The sequence below is a fragment of the Pseudochaenichthys georgianus genome, chromosome 17, assembly GCF_902827115.2.
Source record: "Pseudochaenichthys georgianus chromosome 17, fPseGeo1.2, whole genome shotgun sequence".
Taxonomy (NCBI): domain Eukaryota; kingdom Metazoa; phylum Chordata; class Actinopteri; order Perciformes; family Channichthyidae; genus Pseudochaenichthys; species Pseudochaenichthys georgianus.
In genome coordinates this window covers 23616041-23642322 of record NC_047519.1, presented here as the reverse complement: position 1 = coordinate 23642322, position 26282 = coordinate 23616041, and the positions used below count along the sequence as shown (strand labels likewise).

The window sequence follows — 26282 nt, the reverse complement described above, 5'->3', positions numbered from 1 at the left end:
AAACAGATTTCCATAGCGGGTTTCAAGTTCATATTTATTTATTTCTCTCAACAGAACCCAAGTGACAATCAGAATACAGTACTTTTTTCCTCAAACATGTTTTTCTTTTTCTTTTTTATTACGTAAAACAAGAGAACACTCAGTGCAATAAGACAGAGGACTCTGACAGTGCGGTGCTCTCTCTACCTTTTCACAGTGCACGTTTATACACACAAAAAGATTGTACATCATCATTATTACATTTCCAACCTCCACCCACCAACATCATGGATGGGGCAAAGTGAATGTCTTAAAACAATCATTTTTAAAGATTCAACTTGCATACAGTGTAGCTTGGCACACAGACACAAACAGCTCTCTCCCTCTCTCTCACACACACATACATAATGATACCATGGACGTCCATATATTGTGAAAAAAATCAACCTCCATATATTGTGTTAGGTGTGTGTGATTGCAGCCAGTCACACACACACACACACACACACACACACACACACACACACACACACACACACACACACACACACACACACACACACACACACACACACACACACACACACACACACACACACACACACACACACACACACACACACACACACACACTCACTCACTCACTCACTCACTCACTCACTCACTCACTCACTCACTCACTCACTCACTCACTCACTCACTCACTCACTCACTCACTCACTCACTCACTCACTCACTCACTCACTCACACTCACATACAGGTACAACACAGAGAGACCTCTTCAGCTTTGATTCGCACCAGTGACGGGGTACTGCACTTGCACTCTGAGGGCTAGCTCATTTGTCAAACCCACACTATTTTGGCAATGTCGACATTGCATTTAATGTGCTAACAAGAACCAATTTGGGTGATGTAAGTAGGAGGTTGAGGTAGAGGGAGAGAACAGGGGGAGAGGGAAATGTATGTTATCAGCCTGATTAAATGTGATGGAATATGATGGGTAGTGCAGATTGTATTTCGTTTTTTACAAAGCCTCAACGATTTGTAGGCCGGTGTGCAACCCCTGTCTGCTTGACTGGGTAGAGCTGTTGCCATGTTATAGGTCCTTAAACGACTCGATCTCTAAAATGGTTGCCAGCCAATTGAATTGGGAATATTGTCAGAGACAACCAATCACAGATGACTGCGTGTCACTCCCAGCCAATAAATTAAAAACTTAACATGGCACAGCTATCGTTAACATTTTCAAAAATATATATATAAGCATAATCTTGAAAGTTATTTATTAAGCAAGTGCATATGGCTATTATAATCTGCAGTAAAATGAAGAACTGTTCTAAAAGCTCAGGTGTTGATTGTACTGGGCTGGTCGTTGGCATCAAGTATTTACACTGTGTCATGGTGCTCGCAGTGTGCATGGCAAAGTAAAGGGCGCTAGTACTAGCCAGCTATTGCCCCAAACCCTTTTATAAGAAAACAACCGTCCAAAGTGCAACCACACCAATATCTCGCTTTAACAGGCTTTGGCTGGTTTCGGAAATTATACTGTTAATAATGTATGTTCTAATTTGCTACCTCCCCAACCCACCATCATAGCGTATCTTAGAAAAACAGCACTTTATCTGTCCTCTACAACATGCCAGCCAACAGGTTTTTTTATAAAATGATTCAACCGCTTTGAAAGGCTCTGATGTATAGTGACTACACAGCTTCTTACTGTAATATACAAACTGAAGCACACAAAGTTTCCTGTTTCTGTTCTAGGACCAACTGTTGTACATTCTAGAACAAAGTGTACTGCACCAGGCATGGAGGGCGCTGGCATCTAAAGCACGTTGACGTTAACTCCTCAACTTACAATACAACAGTGAAAATGTAAAGTATATATAGACAGAGTTGAATAGTCCATTCAGTTTTGTGCTTTGGAGCACTAAAGAAAGAGTTGGGCATAAGAAAATTATGCTACTACAGTACAAGTATTGATAGATTATGCTTTCAAATGTAAAATAACCAAAACAAAAATAACAAAAAACAAACATTAGATTGCATCTACATCTACTTACATAATTTAAGATGCTTTTTTAATCCCCATCTCATTTAGAAAATATCTATTCATCAAATATCTATTCTACTAATTATATTACAAGAATCCAGTCACAGGAAATAGAAAAATAGCAAATATCACCAGTGATGATAAGAAAACATGACAACCTGAACGAGCAGAAATATTGCTATGGTAACCACCATTGTCCTTTGACATCAGCGAGTCTCACCCCGGGTGCTCTTATTGGCTGTCCTGACGCCCCTGAAGAGTCAGCACAGCCCAGGGGAAAGAGGGTAATAGGGGTTGTGTGGCAGGGAGGTCTGAGTGTTACTGTCAGATGGCTGTGTCCCAGAATACGGTTTTCTGTGTGGGGTAAGGGGGAGGACGGATCTTCTTGGCCCCGCTGCTCTTCCCCCAGCCTGGGGGGACAGATGCATTTTGCTGCTTGCACTGACTCTTCTCCTGGGGCTTGTCCTCGCTCCTGTCCGCAGGAGGAGGCCTCTCCAGAGATCTCTGCAGGTGTGGGTGTTGTTTGGAGCGGATCTCCATGCAGAGGGTGCGTTTCCTCTCAATCTGCTCTAGCATGGTGCTGTCTCCACAGATCCACGGCATCTGGGGCATCTGATGGGCAGAGAAAATGTATCAAGTAAAGCAAATACAGCTTGACCTCAAAGTTAGTTGCACAATTTAAACCTCCTAAAAAAGGCGGTTTTTCGTAATTCATGACTAAAAACACAATGAAAAGCTTAATATACTATTTGTTTTTAGTAGTTTGATCAGATATGGTGGTTCTTTTCTATGGGTTAATTTGTTAGGGCCTTTTTCCTTTTGACCGGAGTACAGTGTAACATTGGGAGAAGGGATATGAAATGCATGACATATATATAGGGATATATATGTGCATGACATATCAAAAAGCGGGAATCAAGCTCTGAACAATGTGGTCAAACAAACCAAAGGCGCTGCTTTGATTTAAATGTAGCTAAATCCTGTTTGGTGCACACAAGGACATGATAACACAGAGAAAATAAGAAATACAGAAATATGGAGAATTGGCCAACTGTATTAACTTGTGTGTTCATATACTATAGGACTGATTGAGGGAAAACATTTTCAGGGCCTGTTCAAGGCCACAAAATACAAGTAAATAAAAACAATCAAATCTGCATACCTGACTCTGATGTGCCTCTGCTGCTTTCCTCTGTGGAGTTCCCATTGGGGAGGGGTTAGCAGGCATAGAAGGTGAGCGGCAATACTTAGGTACTGCTTTCAGATCTGCATAGGGAGGGAGAATTACACATTTGGTCATATTTAATAAAAATGTTATGATAAATTTGACGTTATTTTATGAATATGATGTTTTAACCCTCACCATTTCCTGTTCCTGTGGGCATTGGTGGGCTACCAGAGGGTCTCCCGTGGTGAGTAGGTGTCGTTGTGGATGAGTGCTGCCCTGACATTGTGCTGCCGTTCCCCTCTTGTGCTTTTGATTGGTCCGTGCTGTAGTTTGATCTGTTCTCTCGTCTGGGCGTGCCATCTGATCTGTGTCCTCGCTCTTTACCGTCACACTGTCCCTTAGCAGAAGGGCTCCTTTTGACATCGTAATGATGCTGCTCTGAGCCATTTGGACTTCTGTCTTTGCTGTCCCGTCTCACTTCCAGACCAGTTCTGCTCAGATCCTTACTGTCCTGCCTGGGCAGAAGAGGAGGGGGGAGATCTCCCCCGTTGTGGCAGCTCCGATCTCTCCCATCATGCTTAGCTTCAGAGGGGAATCCAACCCTGTCCTTGCTGTTGCTGCTTCTGGATGTTTCTTGTCGGGGTAGGATCTCAGGCGGCTGATCTATTCTACCTTCATGTCTATGTTCAATTTCATTTCTTGCTCTCTCTTTGAATTCCTGTGGAGGTAACAAATCAGGACGGTGGTCTTTGCTTTCATGCCTATATTCTGCTGCAGTTCTAGCTCTGTCTTTGATCTCTTGTCGAGGGAGAAGCTCAGGTGGCTTGTCTCTGCTTTCATGCTTTGAGTCCACCCCGTTCCTGTCTCTCTCTTTGCTATCCTGTCGTGGTAAGAGCTCAGGCGGCTGATCCAGCAGTCTCTCTCTGCTTTCATGTCTACCGTCCACACCGTTTCTTGACCTTTCCTTGCTCTCTTGTTTTGGTAACAGCTCAGGGGGCTGATCGAGCAGTCTGTCCTTGCTGTCCTGTCTCATCAAAGACTCCATCGCGTGTCCCCCACCCCGATCTTTACTGTCTCTCCTCAACATTAGGTCACCATTGCTGAGCCCTCGGTCCTTGGAGTCCCTTCTTATCAGAGGGATGGGCTCCACACTGCTGCAGCCCTGGTCCCTGCTGTCCCTGCGGCCCGATGTCGCCTCTGAACCGCTATACGTACGGTCTTTACTGTTGCGTCTGGGGGGAAGGGGCTCTGCATTGCTGCTCCCTCTGTCTCTTTCTTTGTCTCTGTCTTTTTGTCTGTCTTTGTCTCTGTCTTTTTGTCTGTCTTTGTCTCTGTCTTTCTGTCTGTCTTTATCTCTGTCTTTGTCTTTTCGTCTGTCTTTATCTCTGTCTTTGTCACTGTCTTTTTGTCTTTCTTTATCTCTGTCTTTGTCCCGGTCTTTGTCTCTGTCTTTTTCCCGGTCTTTCCGGTGAGAAGACTCTTTGCTGTGGCGATCCTTGGACTCTCGTTTGGACTCCTTGCTGTGGCTGTGGCGCTCCTTGCCCTCTCGCTTGGACTCGCTGTGAGATTTGCTTTTGGACTCAGCTGTAAAACAACAAGGACAAATAGTTTAGAAGAAAACAAGCATTGAGTTGATTGTGACATTCAAGCTTATTCTTCCGTAGTTAATTATGCATTAAAAATAAATAAATGTAATGGATTGCTTAAATATAAATAGTCAATAGTACAAAGAAATACAAAATAATGCTGTGTTTTTGTTTCAATTTCTGCACTACCATCATTTGTCCTCTAGGTGTCACTCACTACTCACTGAGGCAGTGGTAGTAAATCACTGGAGTTAGATGATTCAATATGTGCGCTAACAGGCATTAGAACTGTATTTGTCGTGGTATATATTAATTCACACTATCACACACACTTTTTGCAGTTCAATAAGCTAAAATAACAAATGTTTCTTATTTTTTCACTGTAGCTTTTGTTTTACCCTAAAATCTACCATAAAATAACCTTTGTTAACAATACAACATATATTCTTAAACATTAACATGTGCCACATGATGTTTTTATTACCATCCAAATCTGTTTTGTCTGTTGTCTATAGAGTACATACAACAATAAACACTGTAACTGTATGTATGTCACTGATTCAAGGCACACTAAAGGTATTATAGATCATCACTGCGCAAATAAAAAAATGTATGTGCATGGTTGATTTGCATGTAGACTATGCTTATGGTTTCTATATGGGCTTTAACATAAGTAGCATGCATATAGGCATTCCTTATCATGTCCATCCCTTGTCAAGTTATGTGTCATACATGTGTGCATGCATGTGTGTACAGTATGAGAGAGAGTGTTGCGATCAACCAGTTGGTAATTGGGTCACTAGCTGTTGCTGCCTTTATCGCCTCGGATAGTGAGAAAAAAAAAATCAACCTCCATATATTGTGTTAGGTGTGTGTGCTCATTACACTGAGTGTGATTGCAGCCAGTCACAGAGCCACACACACAACCTGTCAGTCCTTTAGCCCCATGTGGCGCTTGTACACAGGTGTTGGGATGAAAAAAACAGAAAGACGTGTCGGCACATCCCACCCTTGATACATAGAAAGCATATGTAACCTGTTTACAATCCAAATGGGGCTAGAGAACAAAATACTGTTAAAGGTTTCACTGGTCACTTCCTAGTGCCTGAATGCACCCCTTGACCATATAACCATAATTTCATGTGAGCCAGTAATTGGAAAGATCTAGTATAATCGAGAGATTAAACAGCAAATGTGCACCAGTTGTCACACTAACTATAAGATGTATTTATCATATGACTTCAAAAGAGCAAGAAATCATAAATTGTCAAAGCTTCTACCATCCCCATCTGCACAGCAGCCACAGCTTCCTGATTGGCTCAATCATGAGAGGAGTGTGTGTTGATTGGACAGAAAAGAGAATCTAAAATTCTCTGATCAGGTGGAGATTTGAGTTCAGAGCCGTAGCTATTCCCATCAGGAGCTCATTGCTCAGTTTCACTGTAGACCGGCATGCCCTGAGCTGTGATTGGCTGCATTACCCATGGGGAGGGAATCTGCAAATAAGAAACAGGGATTTCTCCTTCTTCCACTGTTGCTATGTTCGAGTTGCTACGAGCGTTGAGTAAGGACGGATGCGTGGACTCTTTGTAGTACTTATGATTTATGTACAAAATGGGCTTTAATCATTTCTGTTTATGAGCATTTGATGAAGGGTTTATGTTACATTTTGTAAAGTATGTCACACTACAGCTCAGCTATATGCCAACTATGGTTATTTTATTCACTCAAATCATCAGATGCTCTATTTTAATTTATTAGTGACCCTTTTCAAATAATGCATGACATACCTCTACATGAACTACACTCCATGCATTAATGAAATCCCCTCTTGCTTATTTAGTTTGGCATAATGGCTGTAGTTAATCATTCAGGCTTAACATGGCTTTTTTTATACTAATAAAATAATGGTTGTATAATGCATGAGAATGACAAATTAAATGTGTGACTGCTTGATTATGCTGCTGGCACCAGACTCACCATAGGGCGCCATAGATAATACGAACACAACAACTGATTTGGTGTTTTTACACCTTTGTAACATATCGACAACTTTTGCCCTCATCATTATGAGCAAATAATGTTTGCCTTTAAAGTTGCATACCTTTTTGCAAACTCTTGAGTGCAGCATGGCATCGGCTAGTGGTATTTAAATATGATGTTTACATATTTAAAAGTAATTCTGCCTGATGGCCTAATGCCATGAGTAGGTTTGAGGGACCTGCTGTCCGCTTTAGGCTCTAATCCCCTCAGATTAAATCATACGATCTGTATCAGACTTGGCTCGCTGGCCGGGCCTAGATTAAAGAGCGCCACAAACATCATACATGGTACAGTAGAAAGGGTGCATTCTCTGCATAGCCCCCTAATTTAGCAGCGTTGAATTTGTGAAGCCAAAACATGGCTACATTACACGAACAAGGGAACTCAAGACTACTTTTCTGGGTTTAATAAAGCCAAACTATTGGCTGTCCCTGTTATTGTGAGACTGCAGCTTCTCTCTAGTGTTGTAGGGTTGCATGAAGTCTCCTAACTAAGCTTCTCTCTTATGAAATGAGGATACATCCATACAGGGTAAGATTTAGGAAAGGAGATGCAGTTGTCTACACTCTTCAGGAATCAAAGAGACATAAATAAATATGAGCTTGTGTTTGTGCCCTTTGCTTCACTAAGCCCCAAATTGAGGACACAAATGTGTGAAATGACTCACTCTCTCCAGGCTCTTTAGACTTCCTGCCACTGGCGTTTTTCTTCAGCATGTTCCTCCCAGTTGTGAACAGGTTGGTAAGTTCGTCCAGTGGGCTGGTGGGGGTCCGTGATCGCCCTGTCGACACATTCTGCATAGAGCCATGGAGGCGGCCCCCACCGTCCTGAGGTGGGGAGCCTTTGCCGTGAGGGGTGGCCGAGGCGCTCCGCGGCAGCCCCCCGGGGAATGGCATCGGAGCATCGAAGGGAGGTGTACGCATGAGGCTGAGAGGGGTGAGACAGCGGCCCATGCTGACCGGTGATGGGCAAGCAGAGTGGCTGCGCTGATAGGAGGATGAGGAGGAGGATTTGTAGAGGGTACAGGGAAGAGGAGGCGCAGAAGAGCGGCCAGAGACGGTGAGGGTCGGGGTGGCGGTGAGCTCCCTGCGGAGGTGAGCAGAGGAAGGTTTCTCGCTGGATGATGTTGGAGATTTACTGTAGGATTGGTTGTCCATCATTGGCAATTTGTTTACATCTAGAGGGGTGAGGGGGGACTCGTCTGAGTTAGGCGAGCACTGAGCCGGCGCCGGTGGGAACACCAGCAAAGGAGGCCGATGGGTGAGCAAATTGGGAAAGGGTGCAGGAATATCACAGAGTGGAATGTTTCGAGGTGTCGAGCAGCGACTGAGAGGTTCAGGGTCATAGGGGGCCGGGGTGGGGCACGCGGAGCGGCATCCCACAGGGTCAGTGCGGTACTCCATATCATCAAGAACTGGGTACTTCATCTCCTCGTACACAGACTCTCCCGGCTCCTCGTCCTCACTCTTCAGGGGTTCTCGTGTTCCGACATCAACACCACCCATCTCTATGTAGACAGGTTCATCTTCGCAGTCGTCTGTAGGGCTCTCGTCACTCTGCGGAGGCGATTGGCTGAGTTCATAAGGGGAGGTGACGTGGTGGAGGGCTCTGCAAACCCCACCGTGGCTCTTGATGAAGGACTCATCGAAGGAAACGCTCAGTTGCGTGTTGGGGTTCCTCTTAGGTTTGGGTGGAGGCATCCGCCTGCAGTCCTCACTGCATCCTTGAGCTCCTGAAGGATAGAGAGAAAGAAGGTTCAAACCCACATCCACTGGAAACAATCATATTGGTAATACCGGACAACAGAAAGTACATTGTATGATTTGTGTAGCTCTGACTGATATGTTGTTGTTGTTTGAGGGGGTTTGCACAGCTTTCCTACACATCGCAATACTCAATGTGATAAAAACCCTTCTTCTTATCTTTGCAAGAATCGTTGAGTGAGTCATTATCATTAATATACGGCCAACACCAAGTTTTGTTGGTCAGATGTAGGTCAACGTGTATAGCTGAGAGCAATATCTTGAGTCAGATTTGTGGTAATAGTTTAGGCATATGCATATTTCTAGGTCACATATACGGCAGTGGAGCAGTATGTGAGTATAGTATCTGGGTCACACACACTGTGAAACTTCTTTCTGATAGTGGTGACGTACTATTGCAGTGTAAATCTCTTTGGATGTGGTGCAGTGAGGCTATGGTACAGTTTTCACGTTGACTAGATACTACAATGCGGTCCTAATGCTAGTTTACTCACAGCACAAGAACTCTTACTACTGGGATGTTCACAGAGCATTTCTAGGTCAGACACTGAGATATCTTGATGGGAGAGTCCCATTCTCTGATAGGCAGGGAGAGATAAGTGTAGTTAAGAGCTGGACCATGTCTGAAATCCAAAAACTGCACATTTTACACCTTTAATAATTCAAATGCCAGATGGCCAAGACACATGCATACTTCCTGTAACTGTATGACTCACACGCATCCATCCCTACATGCATACAAGCACGCATACACTGCACATGCCTGTACATTCAGAGAGGGAAATTAGGACAAGCATGTACACATTTTATAATGCGCAAATTATAAAGTCAATCTTTCCCGAAGAGGAATCTATCTGTAGGTGTTTGTATTTTGATTTGCACGACATTTGATAGACGGATATAGATAAATAGCTAGACTGTTATATTGAGAGTTTTTTTTAATTTAAATTGAGAACATAACTAGAAAAGGATAGCCATGTGTGAATTCAAGAAAATTCAGTTGGTTTAACAAAAATCCAAGTGGATGTTGATGATTCTAATTTGAATTTAAAATCGATCAAACAACAGGTAATTTTTTAACAATGTACTTTATGACGATTGATAGGGTGTTATTTGAAAATCCACATGTGTTCTGGCATGTGTTTAATTGGACTGACATGATACTTTCATTTTGTGTACTCTCTCTCCCTTTGTTTACCCTCGCTCCCTTTTTTGTGTGAGTGTGTGCGTTCCTCTTTTGATCTACCATGTGCATTATTTCACTTATAAATGTGTTGGATTTTGAGATCTGTTTGAGCACTAATGATGAATCCGTCCATACATCTCTTACTCCCGGTCTCCTCTCCTCTCTCTATTGCTCCCTCTTATCCCCCTCCCCCTGCAGCGGATGTGTTTACCCGCAAACCCCCCTCCCCTCCCTCTCCTCCTGGGGAAAAATAATCTAGGTCAATCGCTCCTCCTGAATGAATTCTACTCGGACAGGCTCCTCCCCTTCCCGCTACAGCGCCAGCTACAGAGCACGCAACCCTCCCCTCAGCCAGGGACACCCCCACACTCTCACTCTGATTGGCTGCTAAGCTTCAGACTTCAGCATCTCTAGAGCCCCATTGGCTCGAGCTGCTCAGTGATTCTGTGATTGGCTGTGCTGCAGGGGGTCTTGTTTCTGTGGGATGGTTGCCGTGGTGCCCAGGAAGATCTGTGTGCACATAGAGAGATCCCCACCAATCTGAGCCAGGCTGGGCGACTCCCTTAACATCACGTTGGCAACGAAGCATCCTAAGTGAAATGGAGTCAAAGCTTCCCCTCAACCTCTAAATCGTTTTGCTCAGCACCTACCTCAAATACTATTATTATAGGAAACATCAGTTTCATTTGGCAATGCATGTTAGTTTTCTTTGTGATCAGCACATGTGCATTTCCTCTTTAAAATGGTTTAGCTGTGTGTATTCGCTCAGCCAGTGATTGTTTGTGTGGCTCGAGTGAAACATTACTTTTGCTCAATTAATTCTGGTCCTATTCATTAAAGCTTTTCTTACATGGAGCTGATGTACAATAATTATACCCTCCTTTCATCCATGGCCAAACAGGCATATTGTGTTTGATTATTTTGTTTGAAAATATTGAGTGCAATTGCTGCAGGGTGCTCCCACTCAATCTCAATCAAGGCACATCTAAATGTTGGCCTCGCTAGATTTATCTAGAAGGAAATGTGTTTTTATTGGTAATTTGCCTTGTCATATTTAATATTAAAGTAAGACATTTTTAAATGAGGCTTGCATCTGTCGGGATGTGTGACTTATGTAGTGCACTGATAACAGCTGTGAGAACTGGCTCTGTGATTAATACCCTCCTGTAGCCAGGAGTAGCCTGTAGTTCAAGGAGCGAAGCTACTGGAACTTCAACCTAATACACAAAACTATATGCATTTTTTTTAGGACATTACACTCAGCCAGAGAAACTAGGACAATATTAAAAGCCTAGGGAGACCTTATGAGTACACTACTTAGTGGATATATAACTACTGGTAGTCAAATCCACATAGATATGGCAACATTTGTACCTTTTTAAAATGTTTCAAATGTTAGCCTGATGACAACTTGTTGAGTCCACAGACGTTGGTTATCTATATATCAAAACGGTTAGGGTTAGTGCCTCAGATGCTGTTCAGACCGCCAACCAATAACATGGACTTTGATTTAAGGTGAGCTGGACAGTCATCATTTTCATAGACTTGAAGAGCACCTGGTTTCTAACATCAACATTGTTTCTTGACAACACTCCCTTTTTTTGCTTCTTTAACATCTGCCATCTACTATAACTCTTCAAAAGACTCTAAGCTGAATATACCATGACCTTAGAGTGCAGTTTACACAACACAACAAATGATGTGTGAGACTATATTCCCCGAAGCCCAGAGGTTTCTAGCAGCACAAGAAATTATCCAGTCATATGCATCATGCTGTGATGATACTTTCACTCCGGCTTTAACATGTTAGTAAAGGACTCTGAATGTAATACTATCTGATTTATCTGTGTGGCACATGAACAACCTGCGGTAAAAAAGTAAAACAAAAACAAATCCATAACCTTCCAACCTTTCTTTATAGATTTTCGCAGTCACAATTGATCTGGCCTGTGTTCCTAATTATTGTGTAATATATGCTCATTGTCCACCGTCATTCACACATGTTACCGAAGGGTTTTCCCTCACACAACAGGCAAACTGAGGCTAATCAGCGTGGTGCAGTCCAAATCTTGTCTTAATCATTTGAGCATTCCTTTACAAGCAGACTATGACATCCTAATTGTTGTGTAGTGCATCTTAAACGTGGTAACTGTGGTTTAACTGTACTTAAAGCTCTTTTTTAACATGAATTTGCCTCAATGGTACTTGGAGTGAAGTATGCATTGAATAGCTAGATGTCATGTCATTGTAGGAGAAACTGTTGAGGAGGGCACTGCAGAGAGCAGCTATATATAGCGCAGCTGTTTGGTGTGAAGTGCCACCACCACTCACCGTCACATCGCTCCCCGTGGCAGGTGGACGTGGGACTGTGGTCCACCGCCTCAGACGACATGCTCAGCTTGGTGGCCGGGTCCCTCCTGGGCTTGGGTGGGGGCTGCTTCCTAGAGGTCGGGCTCCCTACCTCCTCGTCTCCTCCGCCCCCACTGTTCCCACCGCCGACAGAGTGGAGGGACTGGGAGCGCACGGAGAAGCCCTGCCCACAGGCGAGGGCATGCGGGTGGGGCATGCGTTCCTGGGGGTCCGGCATGGTAATAGAGCCCATACATAAGTGCTTGCCTTCAGTTGCAATGTCCTCACCTGTCCTGAAATGGAGAGCAAGAGAGAGTGAGAGGGAGGGGAGGAGAGATAAAGGGACAAGAGAAGATAAATATGTTATTATAGATAAATAATAAAAACATGGCATCTGATGCAAAAGAGTGAAACAATCTAAAATGTATTCAATAACTTTATTATATTGTATCATTGGGGCGGAAAAAAGAGGCATTAGTCTTGACACATCATCCCCTGGAAGCTGTTCTTGTCAGCAGACAGCAAAAGTAACACAGCCTGACATACAGAGTCTTCGTGGTGTGTGTGTGTGTGTGCTAAGTTAACAATAACAGGCATGTTAGTGCCACTGGAAGCAGGGTTTATTTCAGGGCAGGGCAAAGCATTGATTTGAGTTTAGGGCTGCTCACGCACACACACACACACACACACACACACACACACACACACACACACACACACACACACACACACACACACACACACACACACACACACACACACACACACACACACACACACACACACACACACACACACACATAATTGACACCATGGACGTCCCCCCGTCTGTACACAATCAATCTCTATAAATGGATGATTGGCCTGAATGGAGCGTTAATGATGTCTGAGTGTTGTGTGGTAATAGGGGAGAGAAGGGCTGTGTGTACGAACGTGTGTGTATTGCAGAGTAAACAAGCTGAAGATCGGACTTTTTCAGGGGAAATTATTTGTACAATAGACATGACAAGTATGCAATCTATACAGACTTGATCTCTGCACTTTATTTATTTATTATCATACCGGAGTCACGATTAGGCTTTTTGTCTGAGATTTAAATGTTGGCATGAAATGAGATGCATTTTAATGTGTGGCTTCACAAATCCCTGACTTGTGTGAGTCTTTGAATGCATGCGGTTGTTTATGACCCCTCAGTGTGTGACTTTGCTGACTCTGACTCCCTCCTGGCCAGCTGCTGAACAGAAGGTGCTTGGTGGGGTGGGTTCATTGCTCAGGGGCTTAACTTTGCCTAGCAACATGGTACCCATAGAAACCAGACACAAAACCAGCCACTGCCGCACATTAATAATAAAGCACACGTGCACATCATAACTACATCACTGTCATTGTTAAAGGATGAGAGTGGGGATACGAGAGGAATGTCACTGCTGCAAACAGTAGAGCCGCATTGCCTGTGGTATATTACATAAAACACATGTGTATAAAGTAAACACCAAATCACATGTTTAGTGGTTATTAAGGCGTATTCTGTATACAAGATATAGCAACCATGCTGGGGCTAACATTTCAGAGGGAACACAATACCTATAGTTATAAAACCTCCAGCTACCCAAATATGTACTTTAGGGTGAATATGTCTTAGCAGTACACAACAGCTGAGATTGGTTTATTGTAGGGGCAAGTCCGATTTTGAAGCATTAGTGAAAGACAGAGAAGAAGTTAATTCATATTCAATTCAAAATACAATGGAAAACAAAGAAATGATACAAGGAACTCAATATAAATATGGATTCATTAAAAGTATACGCTTGAATTAATAATTTGGAACCAGCTCAACATGACTAAGGATATGACAGCACATACTTTTGGTTTGGGAAATTGTATGCTTCGACAAATACTGGGATAGAAGAGTGCGTATTCCTTTCTCTGCAATCCCTCTGGATAAAGTGTGATAGTAGTGATAGATATTTGATTAAAATGTGCTATTAGCTAGCATTAATGGTATTACTAGGAATTGGGGAAATGTAGTGTAACAAACAAAAGACCAACAGCTAATGATTCTTGAAGATATGGAAGCAGAACAGGAAGAAAAATTGTTTTAAAAAAAGTTATGACACAAGGTAATGTCATAGCAAAACATATTTGTTTTGTCATTTTTAATGGTTGGATCAGTCTCTATAACATATTGCAAATGTTTTTGCCAAATAACAAATAAGTTGAAAAAATGTCACTGAAAATAGTCTTAAATATTTCAAGCCATTCAGCCACAAGCGTCAACCTTTTCATACAGTATGTTTTGACTGTGCATTTGCTGTGAATGTCTGCGTGCACACTCATATACATGGACTGTGTGTGTTGGTGGGTGGGTGTGACTGGAGTAGTGGTGACTGGATTATTTATAGTATATTTGCCCAGTGATTGGCTAGAGGACAGACCACAGGTGCATTTGGACCAGTTGGAGCTGACTTGTCGTCGGGCAGCTCTGGCTCTCTCCCTGTCACACCATGCAACAGGAAAAACAACAACACAGACAAATAAACAGTAAAGGAGATTCTGAAGGGGAAAACGATTGACAGAACGTCTATCTGTTTATGCATGTCCTCACAAAGGGCAAAGAGAACAAAAGCAGTCGTTTGAAATTTGCAAGCATATGTAAATATAAGTAAATTTAAGTGGAGGTTGTGTTTGTGTTGTGGATGCACTGGCACGTTTAATCAAATTTGTTGGAATTTGTTTGTGTATGTCTGTCTGTCTGTCTGTCTGTCTGTCTGTCTGTCTGTCTGTCTGTCTGTCTGTCTGTCTGTCTGTCTGTCTGTCTGTCTGTCTGTCTGTCTGTCTGTCTGTCTGTCTGTCTGTCTGTCTGTGTGTGTGTGTGTGTGTGTGTGTGTGTGTGTGTGTGTGTGTGTGTGTGTGTGTGTGTGTGTGTGGGTTTGTGAATGAGTTCTTCATATGAAATACAATAAAAGAAATAGCAGCAGGCAGGAGATAGCAGCAGGCAGGAAGGCCCGCCTCACTCAAACCTAACGTGCTGATCTGATTGGCCTATGGCTGTTCCAGCTGTCACCAGGCAGAACACATCTCCTGAAACTGGGCTCGCACTTAATCTGTTTCTTTTTTTTTCTATTCCCCCCCTCTTAAACACATTTGCTTTAACAAGCTCTTTTGCCCTCAAACAATCACAGAGGCCATTTGCTCTTTCCTACCTTTCTCGCTCATTTCCCTATGCTCATGCCCATGCATGCACGTGTACACAAGCACGTGCTTGCACACACACACTTGCAAGCATGCACACACATTGTCCAGTTCAAGTCCCCAAACAGACCTAAATATGGAGTGTGGACTGCTACTTGGAGAGGTCCCAGTTCACCTCCAGGGCCCTGCCGTGGTGCCCTTGAGCAAGGCACCGGACAACCCCCCCCCCCACTCCCATTGCTCCCCCGGCACTGTACAATAGCTGCCCACTGCTCCTAGTACTAGACTCCTGGTACTAGGATGGGTTAAAAGCAGAGAACACATTTCACTGTGTGCTGTGTGCTCTGCATGCGAGAACATTAAAGAGGGTTTCATCCTTCCCATTCTATACTATGAATCCTCACACTCCCTCTCACTCTCATTCAGTTACTGTACAAATGGGTCATCTCATTGACCTACTTACTGTATAGGCCTCATGAAAAATCCAGTTATTTTTTAGACTATTCCTCCAGTGACTGTGTATTAATATTTTAGCTTTGGCAACAGCTGAGAGACAGTGGAAGGATAGCAGGACAGTAGATGCCATTTTCCTCAGGCGTCGCCCAGCCTGTCCCATTCAGTAAACTCCTTTGCAGGCCTGCATCAGACGGCTGAAGACAATGGAAGCAGGGACATTCTGTTTTTAAGTGATACAAGTCAGTGCAGGATATGTTTTCGATTGCTTTTTAGAACACGTTCTGTTGGTTTGCAGTTCAACTTTAGGTCAGTTTTGCTAGGGATATACAGTATGCATGTGCAATGCACACAAGGGCGGCGGATAAACAGTTCATTTTGAATCGCAGGACCCCTTGACATAAATGTGACAAGGTTCAAAGTGAATAAATCAGTTGAAGAGAACCATCTGGCCACATCAATGTAAGCATTCAATGCAAAACTAAATCTCCCAGCTGCTAAAACACTTTGTACTGTATCTGATCTATCTCAGCTGATATTTACATACTATGACAAGATTGGAAAGCATTTTCTATCGCCCTTTTGTTTTATCGCAAAGGGGAGAAACGTTTTTTCTACTACTTGGGTGCTCTTGATTGATTTCATATTTAAAAATTTAAAAAAGTTGTGCTACTTAAGAGTAATCTACGCCTTACTAGGAAAAACACAGATTCAAATTGATATTATTTTTTGATCTGCAAAAGATAAACTTATCAGTCCTGAAACTTATATAATGTAATAGTATTGCAAGAAAATAAATCACAGCTGTATAAATTATGTTGCTGCTCTTAAAGCTCAAATCATTTTTGACCAATAAAAACGGAGTGTTTGTGGTGTTTATGCTCTCAGACTTTGGGGGGAGAACAAAGCAACACAGATATCCATGCCTTTGCACAAACACATTCCAAAGCCCTCTCTAATGTCCCATTGTCATCCCTATTACTCTGTGACTGTGTGCCCTATTCTACCCCACAACACAAGCACGTCACATCCACATGCTAGTCACGTTGAGAGTGCGTGCTTCTTATTCGCACATGTTTCGGGATGCCCCAAAGTGTTGTTGCTGCGCACAGTGGCACATCGGAAACTGCTTACTCTTCACACCATGTGAAACAGGGTGCAGCGGCACAAGTGACTCATCTTCTCAAACTCTAAGGGGTGTTACAACAACAAGATAAAACGTTCTACAGTTTTGGAAAATGTTGTTATACTTGAGTTATACGGCAACAGCTGTATAACTGGATGTCTCTGAAAGCGAATCCACTGTCTGTCGCAGCCCAGTCGAGTTCATTGTAAACGCTCTCCATACTAAAAATGGAGCAGCGATGACCTCCATCCAAGGACAAGTCCTAAATAAGTCTAAAAGGGAAAATTAATTATCCTCTACAGATCATGGGGTGCACCAGTCCACATTGGCAACCCCCAACAAATAGCAACCTGCCATTGCCAAAGGGACCCTCAGGCCGCTTGTCCTAATTCCTTACAACATCTTCCTGAAGTGAACCTGGTGACATGCTCGCCTTTAGAGAGCAGAATCCCTTTAGTGAGCTGTAGCAAGATTGCATGTAATGTATGTCTTCTTTATGAGATGTTGCCAAAGAGTCTGTTTTTCGTTTTGTGAAGCACTTTATTTGTTTGTGTTCTTCCTACCTCCTTATGGCTTCCTCCTGTTTTCTCTTCTTGTCGTTTTTCTCCTGCAGGAATGTCCGATTTTTCTCATTCCTGGCGTGGTCCAAGTTCTGAGCCACTAGGCCGTTGTAGGCTCTCAGCCCATTCTCCTCAACATACTGGAAAAAACGGAGAGTTTCCTCCTCTTTGGAGCTCATCATTCTTCAAGTGTTTCCACAGCATTCTGATAGAGACATAAAGAAAATGTTAGTGTGAATCGCTTGCCTTAAAGAGATAGAAACACAACATACTACAGAACCACACGTGCATCATATGGGCACAATGCAAAATAGGCATATTGTTATGTCTTCATTTTTCAAGTCAGTCTTTGTGAGATGAAAATCTATGGAGCAAGATTTCATCACCAGCAACAAATATATAAACAATTTTGTGTGACGATGCTTGTGGAGTTCATCAGGATTCATAGACTTCCAATATCTGTCCAGAGTAAATGTTTTCCCTTCAGGGTTGTTTACATACAAACAAACACCCACACACAACAACCTACATGCACATGCACACACTATCTAGCCAGATTTACTCCTAACCTTGGGTTTCAGTCTCCTTATTGGCTGTGGATCAGTAGCGGCTGTTCATTTTCTCAGTTGTGTTCGCACATTTCCTGGCTGAAATGATTGGCTGTCTGAATGAAAACTGAACATGGGCTTTCATCTTCTGCAGATGCAATATGTGCTGGGCTCAGATGTGAAAATACAGCACTCCAGGGACCAACACACAGATTTAACAAACCACTCTTACTAGATGCGTGGTTTTGCATATGCGGATATCATCCTTGATCCAGCGTTTAAGATCTAAAATTAGTCTCCTCTAATTTTTGCCTTGCTGCCTTTTGATTCCGTAAAAAGACTATTACTGACAGCATCATTGTCATAAGAGAGCGCGTGGATGCTTCTGTGAGGAAAAGTCTCTTCCATGATACATCCAGTGTATACAACCTAATTGTGAATACATTTCCAAACACAACATGGTGCAGCATATGATATGCTTCAGTGCTCATGTGTGTACATCTGCCTAAAAACCTGTGCAGCTGCATGAACACAGTATATGCTATGTGCAACGGCCAAATGTGATTTTGGAGAGGCTAGTGTTGGAAGACAGTGCATGCTTTTATGTAGGTCAATGTTTTCAGATCAGCCTAAGACTCATGCTTGTTTACGTGTGAGAGGCGCTGAGTGTGAGTGGGGAGGGGGCTTATGATAACTGTATGTATGTTTGTGTGTAGGGAGGCAAGGGCAACAAGGGGGGGGGTCGGGGTGCTTGCCAGATGGAGATCGAAGGACCAACTAAGAGACTGGCCATTGTCTAGGCATCCTCAGCATCCCTCTAACTTGTGTCTGTCTATCAAGTCCAGCATGGTGCCTACTGTAGGTCAGTGGGTTTATCGTCCACTCCCTTCCACCTATTCTCCACGCACCTTAGCGTACTCTTTTTACAGGCACGAGTAGAGGGCTGATAAGAGCCAACAGAACAGATGGAGTCAACATCTTGGAGCAGAGTTCAAACTAGGGCACACCATCATGCTGTCAAGTGGTGAAGATGTTGTTTCCACCATGAATATCAGGTCTAATCACTGGTGCACAGTCACAGCCAGACATCTGGAGCCGTACAAAGGAAACACATCTTGCTTTCTGAAGAGAAACAAGGTGCACCAGTTGGATGTGTTAAGGGTGCAGCAGTAGGAAGGCACCGTTTAAACAGTGTTTGAGCTGAATTAAGCCTGCCTGCCTAATCCCTATAAGCCTGCAGCCGCACTCTGCGCTGGAATCAGCTTGTTTATCACACTGTTTTGACCAACCAAGCCGTTCACATTGGATTGTCCTCCCGTAACTCATCGATGTCAAATTCTATTCTTGTTTGCTAATCTCTACAAAACCTGTCAATTCAGCAACCGTTTTTTTCAACAGAGCTTTATTTTCCTATCCATTTCCCCTTGGCATTATGCATTTTCTTTTTTTCCTATCTCCTCTCTTGTCTCTCCATTAGCCCCCGCTGAAATGGGCTGCAACAGTTGAAACACAGAGGTGCACTTTGCTTTAAGTAAATGAAAGTGGCACACCGTTTCTGTTTCCAGGCAACCATGTCACGGGAGAAGGGCAGCATGGATATTCTAGTGACACAATGTCAAAAAGATTACAAGGCCAATAGTCTGGTGACAGCGAGCGTGGGCGCTCATGCACACACAGACACACACATCAGTGCAGCACAGTGGACCAGGTTCACCTGTAAACGGTAGACACACACACAGGTGCGTCACTCCTTGTTTTTTGGCGATTTGTATGTGGATGTGAGGAAAGAAACAATAACATTTGCATGCATTAGGATGATGCATTGGGTGCAGTATCAGCATTTGCATATATCTTTGTGGGTTTATGGGTCAATGTTGTGTGAAATCAAGTGTCATGATGCATACTTACAATGGAGCTGTGTCCCTGCTGGTTTGTTGACCAACTTGTCTTCTGTCTTCTCCTGATGAGTCCAGTGCATGCTAGTGAACTCTGAACTATGCTGCATAACCAATGCACTATTCCACTTAAATCCACATAGACTTCCATCCATCGTATAGTCCAACTGTTTGACTTGCTAGAAGGAGTCCATACGATCCAGGATAAGGCTGGTGCTAGAGGGGAGTGGGGACATTGGGTGCCCAGCCCAATACTCCCTTCCCTGGGCAGAAAGGGAGATGTGACCCCTCCAGTCCAGATGGAGTCAAACTCCTAACCCGGTGCCAGCGTCACTTCTCCACACATCTGCACATGCTAGAGACAGAAGGAAGATGCAGCGTAGCAACAGACCGCACCCGCGACCGCAAGCATGACACAAATGCACACTGGCACTCTCAAACACTCTCACACATCAAAGTCCTCTTGCAGATGCACGCCAGGCGCTCACAGTCTTTCTTCTTTCCCAGAATGTCTCTCCTTCTGCTTGAATATGTCCAAATGCATAAAATGTCTCAGAGTGTCATGCAGGTGAAAGGAGTCCTCATCCACGGTGCCCTGAAGGTTTAGACGGCGGTAAAGCAGAGTGAGTTTCCAGTGATGGCATCCCCTGCCGGCTCCCTCAGCCCTGGTCGTCCACACAGGGCTGTAGAGTCGCTCTGTGCTTAAGCAGATGACACCGGGCTTCCCAACTATAGATCACAACAACAAGAACACGCCCACTGCCTACTGTAGCCACCTACTGCGAGAGCGTCAGTCTCTCTCCCTCTCTCCTTCCTTTTGCTACACTCCTAATTCTCCTGCTGTGTTTTTTCAACTCATCTTGATAAGCACTCTCTCCCTAATCTCTTTCTCCAGTTAGTCGTTTATTTAGTCTTTGCCTCGTGTGCCTCGCATGTTTTCCCTTTGCAGCTGCACTCTAACTGGAGCCTGCCTGAATGTGTTTTTCTGCTTTCAGCACCACGGAGAGCGCTCTCTGTCAAAGGGTGAGGAGGGGGGGGGGGGGGGGGGTTGAGTGGGTGGGCACATTCAGAGAGGGCGAAATGGAGAGATGGTGGAGGTAGAGAAGGGGGGTTGAGTGGGAGGAGTCACCGGGTTGCCAGGGTGTGACCTCATTAGATACAACCTCCTCTTTCCCCGGCAACCACTGCGCTACCCCTCCCAGACACCCCAATCCCTCCCTCCCCCCTCTCTCTAAAAGCTCGTAAACAACATCGCGACACAAAAACACTTGCCGTGAATACACCGTGTTGCTGTCCAGTGCATTGATCACAAGTATGTACAGAAAAAACTAACAAATGCATGAAAGCAAAACAATATTCAAACAAAACTTTGCAAATTCTGATACACACGATGCCATGCTGATGCAACCTTAACATATGTTTGCACAGATAAACACAGCACGCAATCAGGAATAGACTCGCTCCCAGTGGCTGCAAAGATGAACAGGATGAAAACAGGGACAGAGTTGATTCTGAGTTGCGTGTTCGTCTTGGGGGGGGGGGGGGGGGGGGGGGCTGCTGCGGCTGCCGTGCACTTCTGCTTGACTGTCTGGGGGACGGGTTTCATGAGGGCTGTCGTTTGTTTATGTGGTGGTGCGCCTGGTACATGCGGCAGAAGCAGGGGTTGAGAGAGGGTGAGCGGTGTTGGTCGGTGGGGGGGGGGGGGGGGGGGATTAACACCGTCGACACAAAAGGATTAGGGAGCAGAGATCTGTTGTTTTCATCAACCCTTCCCTCCATTTCTCTTAACCCCTCCTCTTCTCCCCCCTCACTTTCCCCCCTCCCTCCCTATATCGCTGGTTCTGTCTCGCACTATGAAGGGGGGGGGGGGGGGGGGGGGGGAAATAGGATGCTGGGGGGAAAAGGTTGGTAGCACCAAAAACAGTTCACTTATGGTCAGTGTAAAAGAGAGAATGGGACAGTGTTCAATCAAAATAAAGCGAGGGGAGGGGGAGTCAAAAAGCGCAATACTGAGTTCAGCAGGGCTCGGGATGAACCGCTGTGCTGGACTGCATATGATCATTAAAGGAGGCAGTTGTTTTGGAGTGAGGATCTGAAAGGTAAAACGGGATGAAATTCGACAGCATTCCTCTGCACCGAGTTCAAACACTCCTCTCATAACAGCGTGCCACATGCCATAAATAGACAATTGTTATTGAGATGAAAAGCTCTGTCAAAAGGTACTCACCCCCTTTTTCTGCCTATTGTGAGGGATGTGGTCGACTGGTCACGCACAAAGCAAGTCACTTCATCCACACCAACTCAGCACACGCGCTCATGCACATACACAAGGGCCCCAGTTTGACCTCAGTATAACGCCCATGTGTACAGGCTCTGCAGAAGTATTTAGATCCCATTCCGTTCAATGAACACAGAAAGTGAGGAAATCTCAGGGGTGAACGGGTTAAACAAATGTTTCCACCTATGTGCACAACAGTACTTTGTTTTGTGAACAGTGGAGGATGCTCCCTATGCGACACAATAGGGGGTGAAATAAGATACGATGGCTGCAACTTTGCACTTCACACACGCTTACAGACACAAAAGACTTGCATACAAAGAGTAAGACATCCAAACTGCCTGCATACATTAGTGGAAGAATATTTGACTGTATTCAAATTCATTTGCAAATGTAGTTTGATAATGAAATCATTGTTACCAGCCACCACAGCAACACTGGGATTGTTTTTTACTTTTGAGTCTATGCTAGTGTCATAATGCCAAAAAGTGATCCTGGTGACACCTACTCTAGCTGGAACTACGACAGAGGAAGCTTTTAATACTCTGCCTGCCTGCCTGCCTGCCTGCCTGCCTGCCTGCCTGCCTGCCTGCCTGCCTGCCTGCCTGCCTGCCTGCCTGCCTGCCTGCCTGCCTGCCTGCCTGCCTGCCTGCCTGCCTGCCTGCCTGCCTGCCTGCCTGCCTGCCTGCCTGCCTGCCTGCCTGCCTGCCTGCCTGCCTGCCTGCCTGCCTGCCTGCCTGCCTGCCTGCCTGCCTGCCTGCCTGCCTGCCTGCCTGCCTGCCTGCCTGCCTGCCTGCCTGCCTGCCTGCCTGCCTGCCTGCCTGCCTGCCTGCCTGCCTGCCTGCCTGCCTGCCTGCCTGCCTGCCTGCCTGCCTGCCTGCCTGCCTGCCTGCCTGCCTGCCTGCCTGCCTGCCTGCCTGCCTGCCTGCCTGCCTGCCTGCCTGCCTGCCTGCCTGCCTGCCTGCCTGCCTGCCTGCCTGCCTGCCTGCCTGCCTGCCTGCCTGCCTGCCTGCCTGCCTGCCTGCCTGCCTGCCTGCCTGCCTGCCTGCCTGCCTGCCTGCCTGCCTGCCTGCCTGCCTGCCTGCCTGCCTGCCTGCCTGCCTGCCTGCCTGCCTGCCTGCCTGCCTGCCTGCCTGCCTGCCTGCCTGCCTGCCTGCCTGCCTGCCTGCCTGCCTGCCTGCCTGCCTGCCTGCCTGCCTGCCTGCCTGCCTGCCTGCCTGCCTGCCTGCCTGCCTGCCTGCCTGCCTGCCTGCCTGCCTGCCTGCCTGCCTGCCTGCCTGCCTGCCTGCCTGCCTGCCTGCCTGCCTGCCTGCCTGCCTGCCTGCCTGCCTGCCTGCCTGCCTGCCTGCCTGCCTGCCTGCCTGCCTGCCTGTCACAGTCACAAAACTATACAGGTATGTCATTGAGATGTAAATGAAGGCGAAGCTGATCAAGTGAAAGAAAGCAGATTTGGCTTTGTGGCTGGTGTGATTTCATCCCCAGATGTTGTTTAGCTGTTGTATTTTATTTGTTTAGTTAACAGCTTGTTAGATTAAACCGCTTGATCTTAAACATTTGATACGATAATGTGAGCTGCAGTAGACTAATGGCTACCTGTGAGTATACTGTATATGCAATACCAGAACTTCGAAGCGAGGCTCTCCCATAAGGCAACATATGTTTGGTATTGGCAGTGGCACGTTGGATATTTGCTCCAATTTGGCTGTCTCAACTATACATATTAATTGTATCCTTGCTCATCTTAAAATGGGTGCTGATTCCAACACTTAATTGTTGTTCTGCTTTAATATTATATCCTTCATTCAGTTAATGACAAGCCAGTGCGCATAGTCAATCAGTTTTATACGTTTTTGGCAGAGCAATATCACCTTTCCAGTTCATGTAGTTGGCCAGTGTCACAATAATTGAATGTTTACAAATGCAAACCAATGGGCCCTGCAGCACATGGCTGGTACTTGGTTCAATCATGCATGTAATGATGTGGTATTGATCCACTGCTGTAACGGGCTAATGAAGAGTCTACGAAAACCATTTAAGCAATCAATTAAATGCCACTGAGGATATAGAGAGTGAGGGCAAGGACTATGCTTTACGAGGTTTTATTAAGTGCAATTTCCTGCTGTCAGGGATTGGCACCTACACATTGTGCTACTATACATGGTATTCACTTCTAGGGAGGGTGTGGTGGTTTGTTCTTGAAAGCATCTGTGGGCTTAGTGGCATTTTCTGTTTTCTGTCCCCTCACTGAGTGCCATGCAGGTATGGATAAAGAAGGCACTAGCTGGACAGATAGTGAGCCTGAAGATGTCAGACTCTCATTAAAGATGCAGCACGGCTTACTTCCACTCCTTACATCTAGCTGAGAGAAATGGAGCATAAGGTTCCGGCTCTGGACTGCACTGTGCAGACATTTGACCACTCCATGTTACATGCTTGCATGTACTCAATGCACACCCTGTTTAGGATTCTCTGATTGCAAGATATTATATATATTCCATTACTTAGAAAGATGTTTCCCAAAATCTAACCCACAAGTTACGTCGAATTCAGCTGCACAGCGTGCAGTGATGTTCTACTTAATCAAGCTTTTCCAAACTCATTTATCACAACTTCCTCCCTCCAGAGATGTCAAGCTGAGGCATGTCTCTAACGTCTAGCCTCCACACTTCCTGCTGTTCCGACAAGACAGAGAGGTGAAAATGGAAGACTTGGAAGAACATAATCTCTCAAACAGGCGGGTGAGGGCTGCAATCTTGGGGGTTTAACCCCCTGTAAGTCCCTTAAATACTCAGTTTAGAGGGCCAGAACTGATGGGCTAAAGCCCCAAGAGATGGTCTACTAACCACTGGACTCAGACACAGCATGTGGATCCCCTGCCATGATTACTGCAGCCACTTCATCCGACTGAAGTCCTATTCAAAGGATTGGATGTGCTTAATTGGCATCACCACAGTAATATTTGTTAACTCATCATATGGTTAAAAGAATCTCAGCATGAGAACACTGGAGATAGTTTTATGGGTCTGTGTAAATACTGACTGATGTTTTCCTTCAAGGATAACAAATTGATTGCTCAGTGAATACATGTCATGTTTATGTGATGACTGTAAGGATGCTAGGGCTGACTACTGACCTACTCCTGCCAACTCCTAACAAGGGAAACATGATATTTGTTATCTGTTATCAAAACATGTGTACTTTAAAATAAGGTTGACAATGGCTGTAGAAAAAAAAGTTAATTTAAGTCGGATGGTATGTTAAAATAGCAGAAAAACAGTTGTCCTATGTTAAAGGTACTTATTACAGAAAAACAAACCTGCATGAGCATTAATGAATGGCTATAAGAAATAAGGGTTATTGGCGCCATCTGCTGACCAAATACATAACTTTTGTCTTTCCTCACATGGAACATAAATGGCATAAAAGGTTTTACCAGGAGCAGCAGGATTAGGAGTGTCTCCTGTAGCGCTACAGCTTTCTGGAGAAATATATCTCACTGTCTTAAATCAAATGTTAAATTTAAACACATAATATAATGCAATTAGACTCCCTCAAATACAAAACATTACTTTTCAGGAGCATTGGCAAACTCATTGAGTCTGTAGGCTAAATTAGGATTAAAGTCATTATAGAATCACTGTAAAAAAAAGAAAGAACATTTGACAAGATTTTGTCATAATAATGGACATCCTAAAAAGTAAATATTTGACTGGAATGTATAGCTTTCCTAAAACACATATGCCTACGATTGGTGTAGGTTTAACGCTTGCTCTATGATTTCAAAGTGAGACTAATATTTGCTATAGACACATTACAGCCGAGCCTACTGTAATAACATTGATGATGACTTTATAACCAATAATGATTTTTTTTCACTGCATAAACTGTGATGTCGTCACAGAAGGGAAAGCACAGGTATAATTGTATTACATTAATGATGGCTACATCATGTATTCTAACTGGACATGTCTGTCCGTGTGGTCTTTGCATGAAACGTACCTCCGCCCAGTGCCCACCTTCCTTAATTTCGGATGATCATTTAGGTACGTTTTCAAGACCTGTAGGCCTATCTATCACTGTATTAAATGAGAGTAGCTTGCCC

The 26282-nt window shown here is 44.6% G+C and overlaps 1 protein-coding gene across 1 annotated transcript; it reads right to left on the bottom strand.

The window, feature by feature from the left end:
• Positions 1-50: 50 nt before the first annotated feature.
• On the bottom strand, positions 51-20820 carry nyap2b (neuronal tyrosine-phosphorylated phosphoinositide-3-kinase adaptor 2b). Its single transcript, XM_034104858.2, has 7 exons — positions 19916-20820; positions 17463-17664; positions 12111-12421; positions 7498-8562; positions 3397-4785; positions 3196-3299; positions 51-2645 (listed from the first exon to the last, which is right to left on the bottom strand). The coding sequence occupies exons 2-7, from the start codon at positions 17639-17641 to the stop codon at positions 2358-2360; spliced, it is 3336 nt and encodes a 1111-aa protein (XP_033960749.1). The 5' UTR covers positions 17642-17664; positions 19916-20820; the 3' UTR covers positions 51-2357.
• Between the last annotated feature and the right edge of the window lie 5462 nt (positions 20821-26282).

Coding starts and splice junctions, on each gene's coding strand:
- nyap2b (XM_034104858.2), bottom strand. CDS start 17,641: ATGATGAGCTCCAAAGAGGAGGAAACTCTCCGTTTTTTCCAGTATGTT. Junction 4,786..7,497: donor GTCTAAAGAGCCTGGAGAGA/GTGAGTCATTTC, acceptor GTTGTTTTACAG/CTGAGTCCAAAAGCAAATCT. Junction 2,646..3,195: donor CAGAGGCACATCAGAGTCAG/GTATGCAGATTT, acceptor TCTGCCCATCAG/ATGCCCCAGATGCCGTGGAT.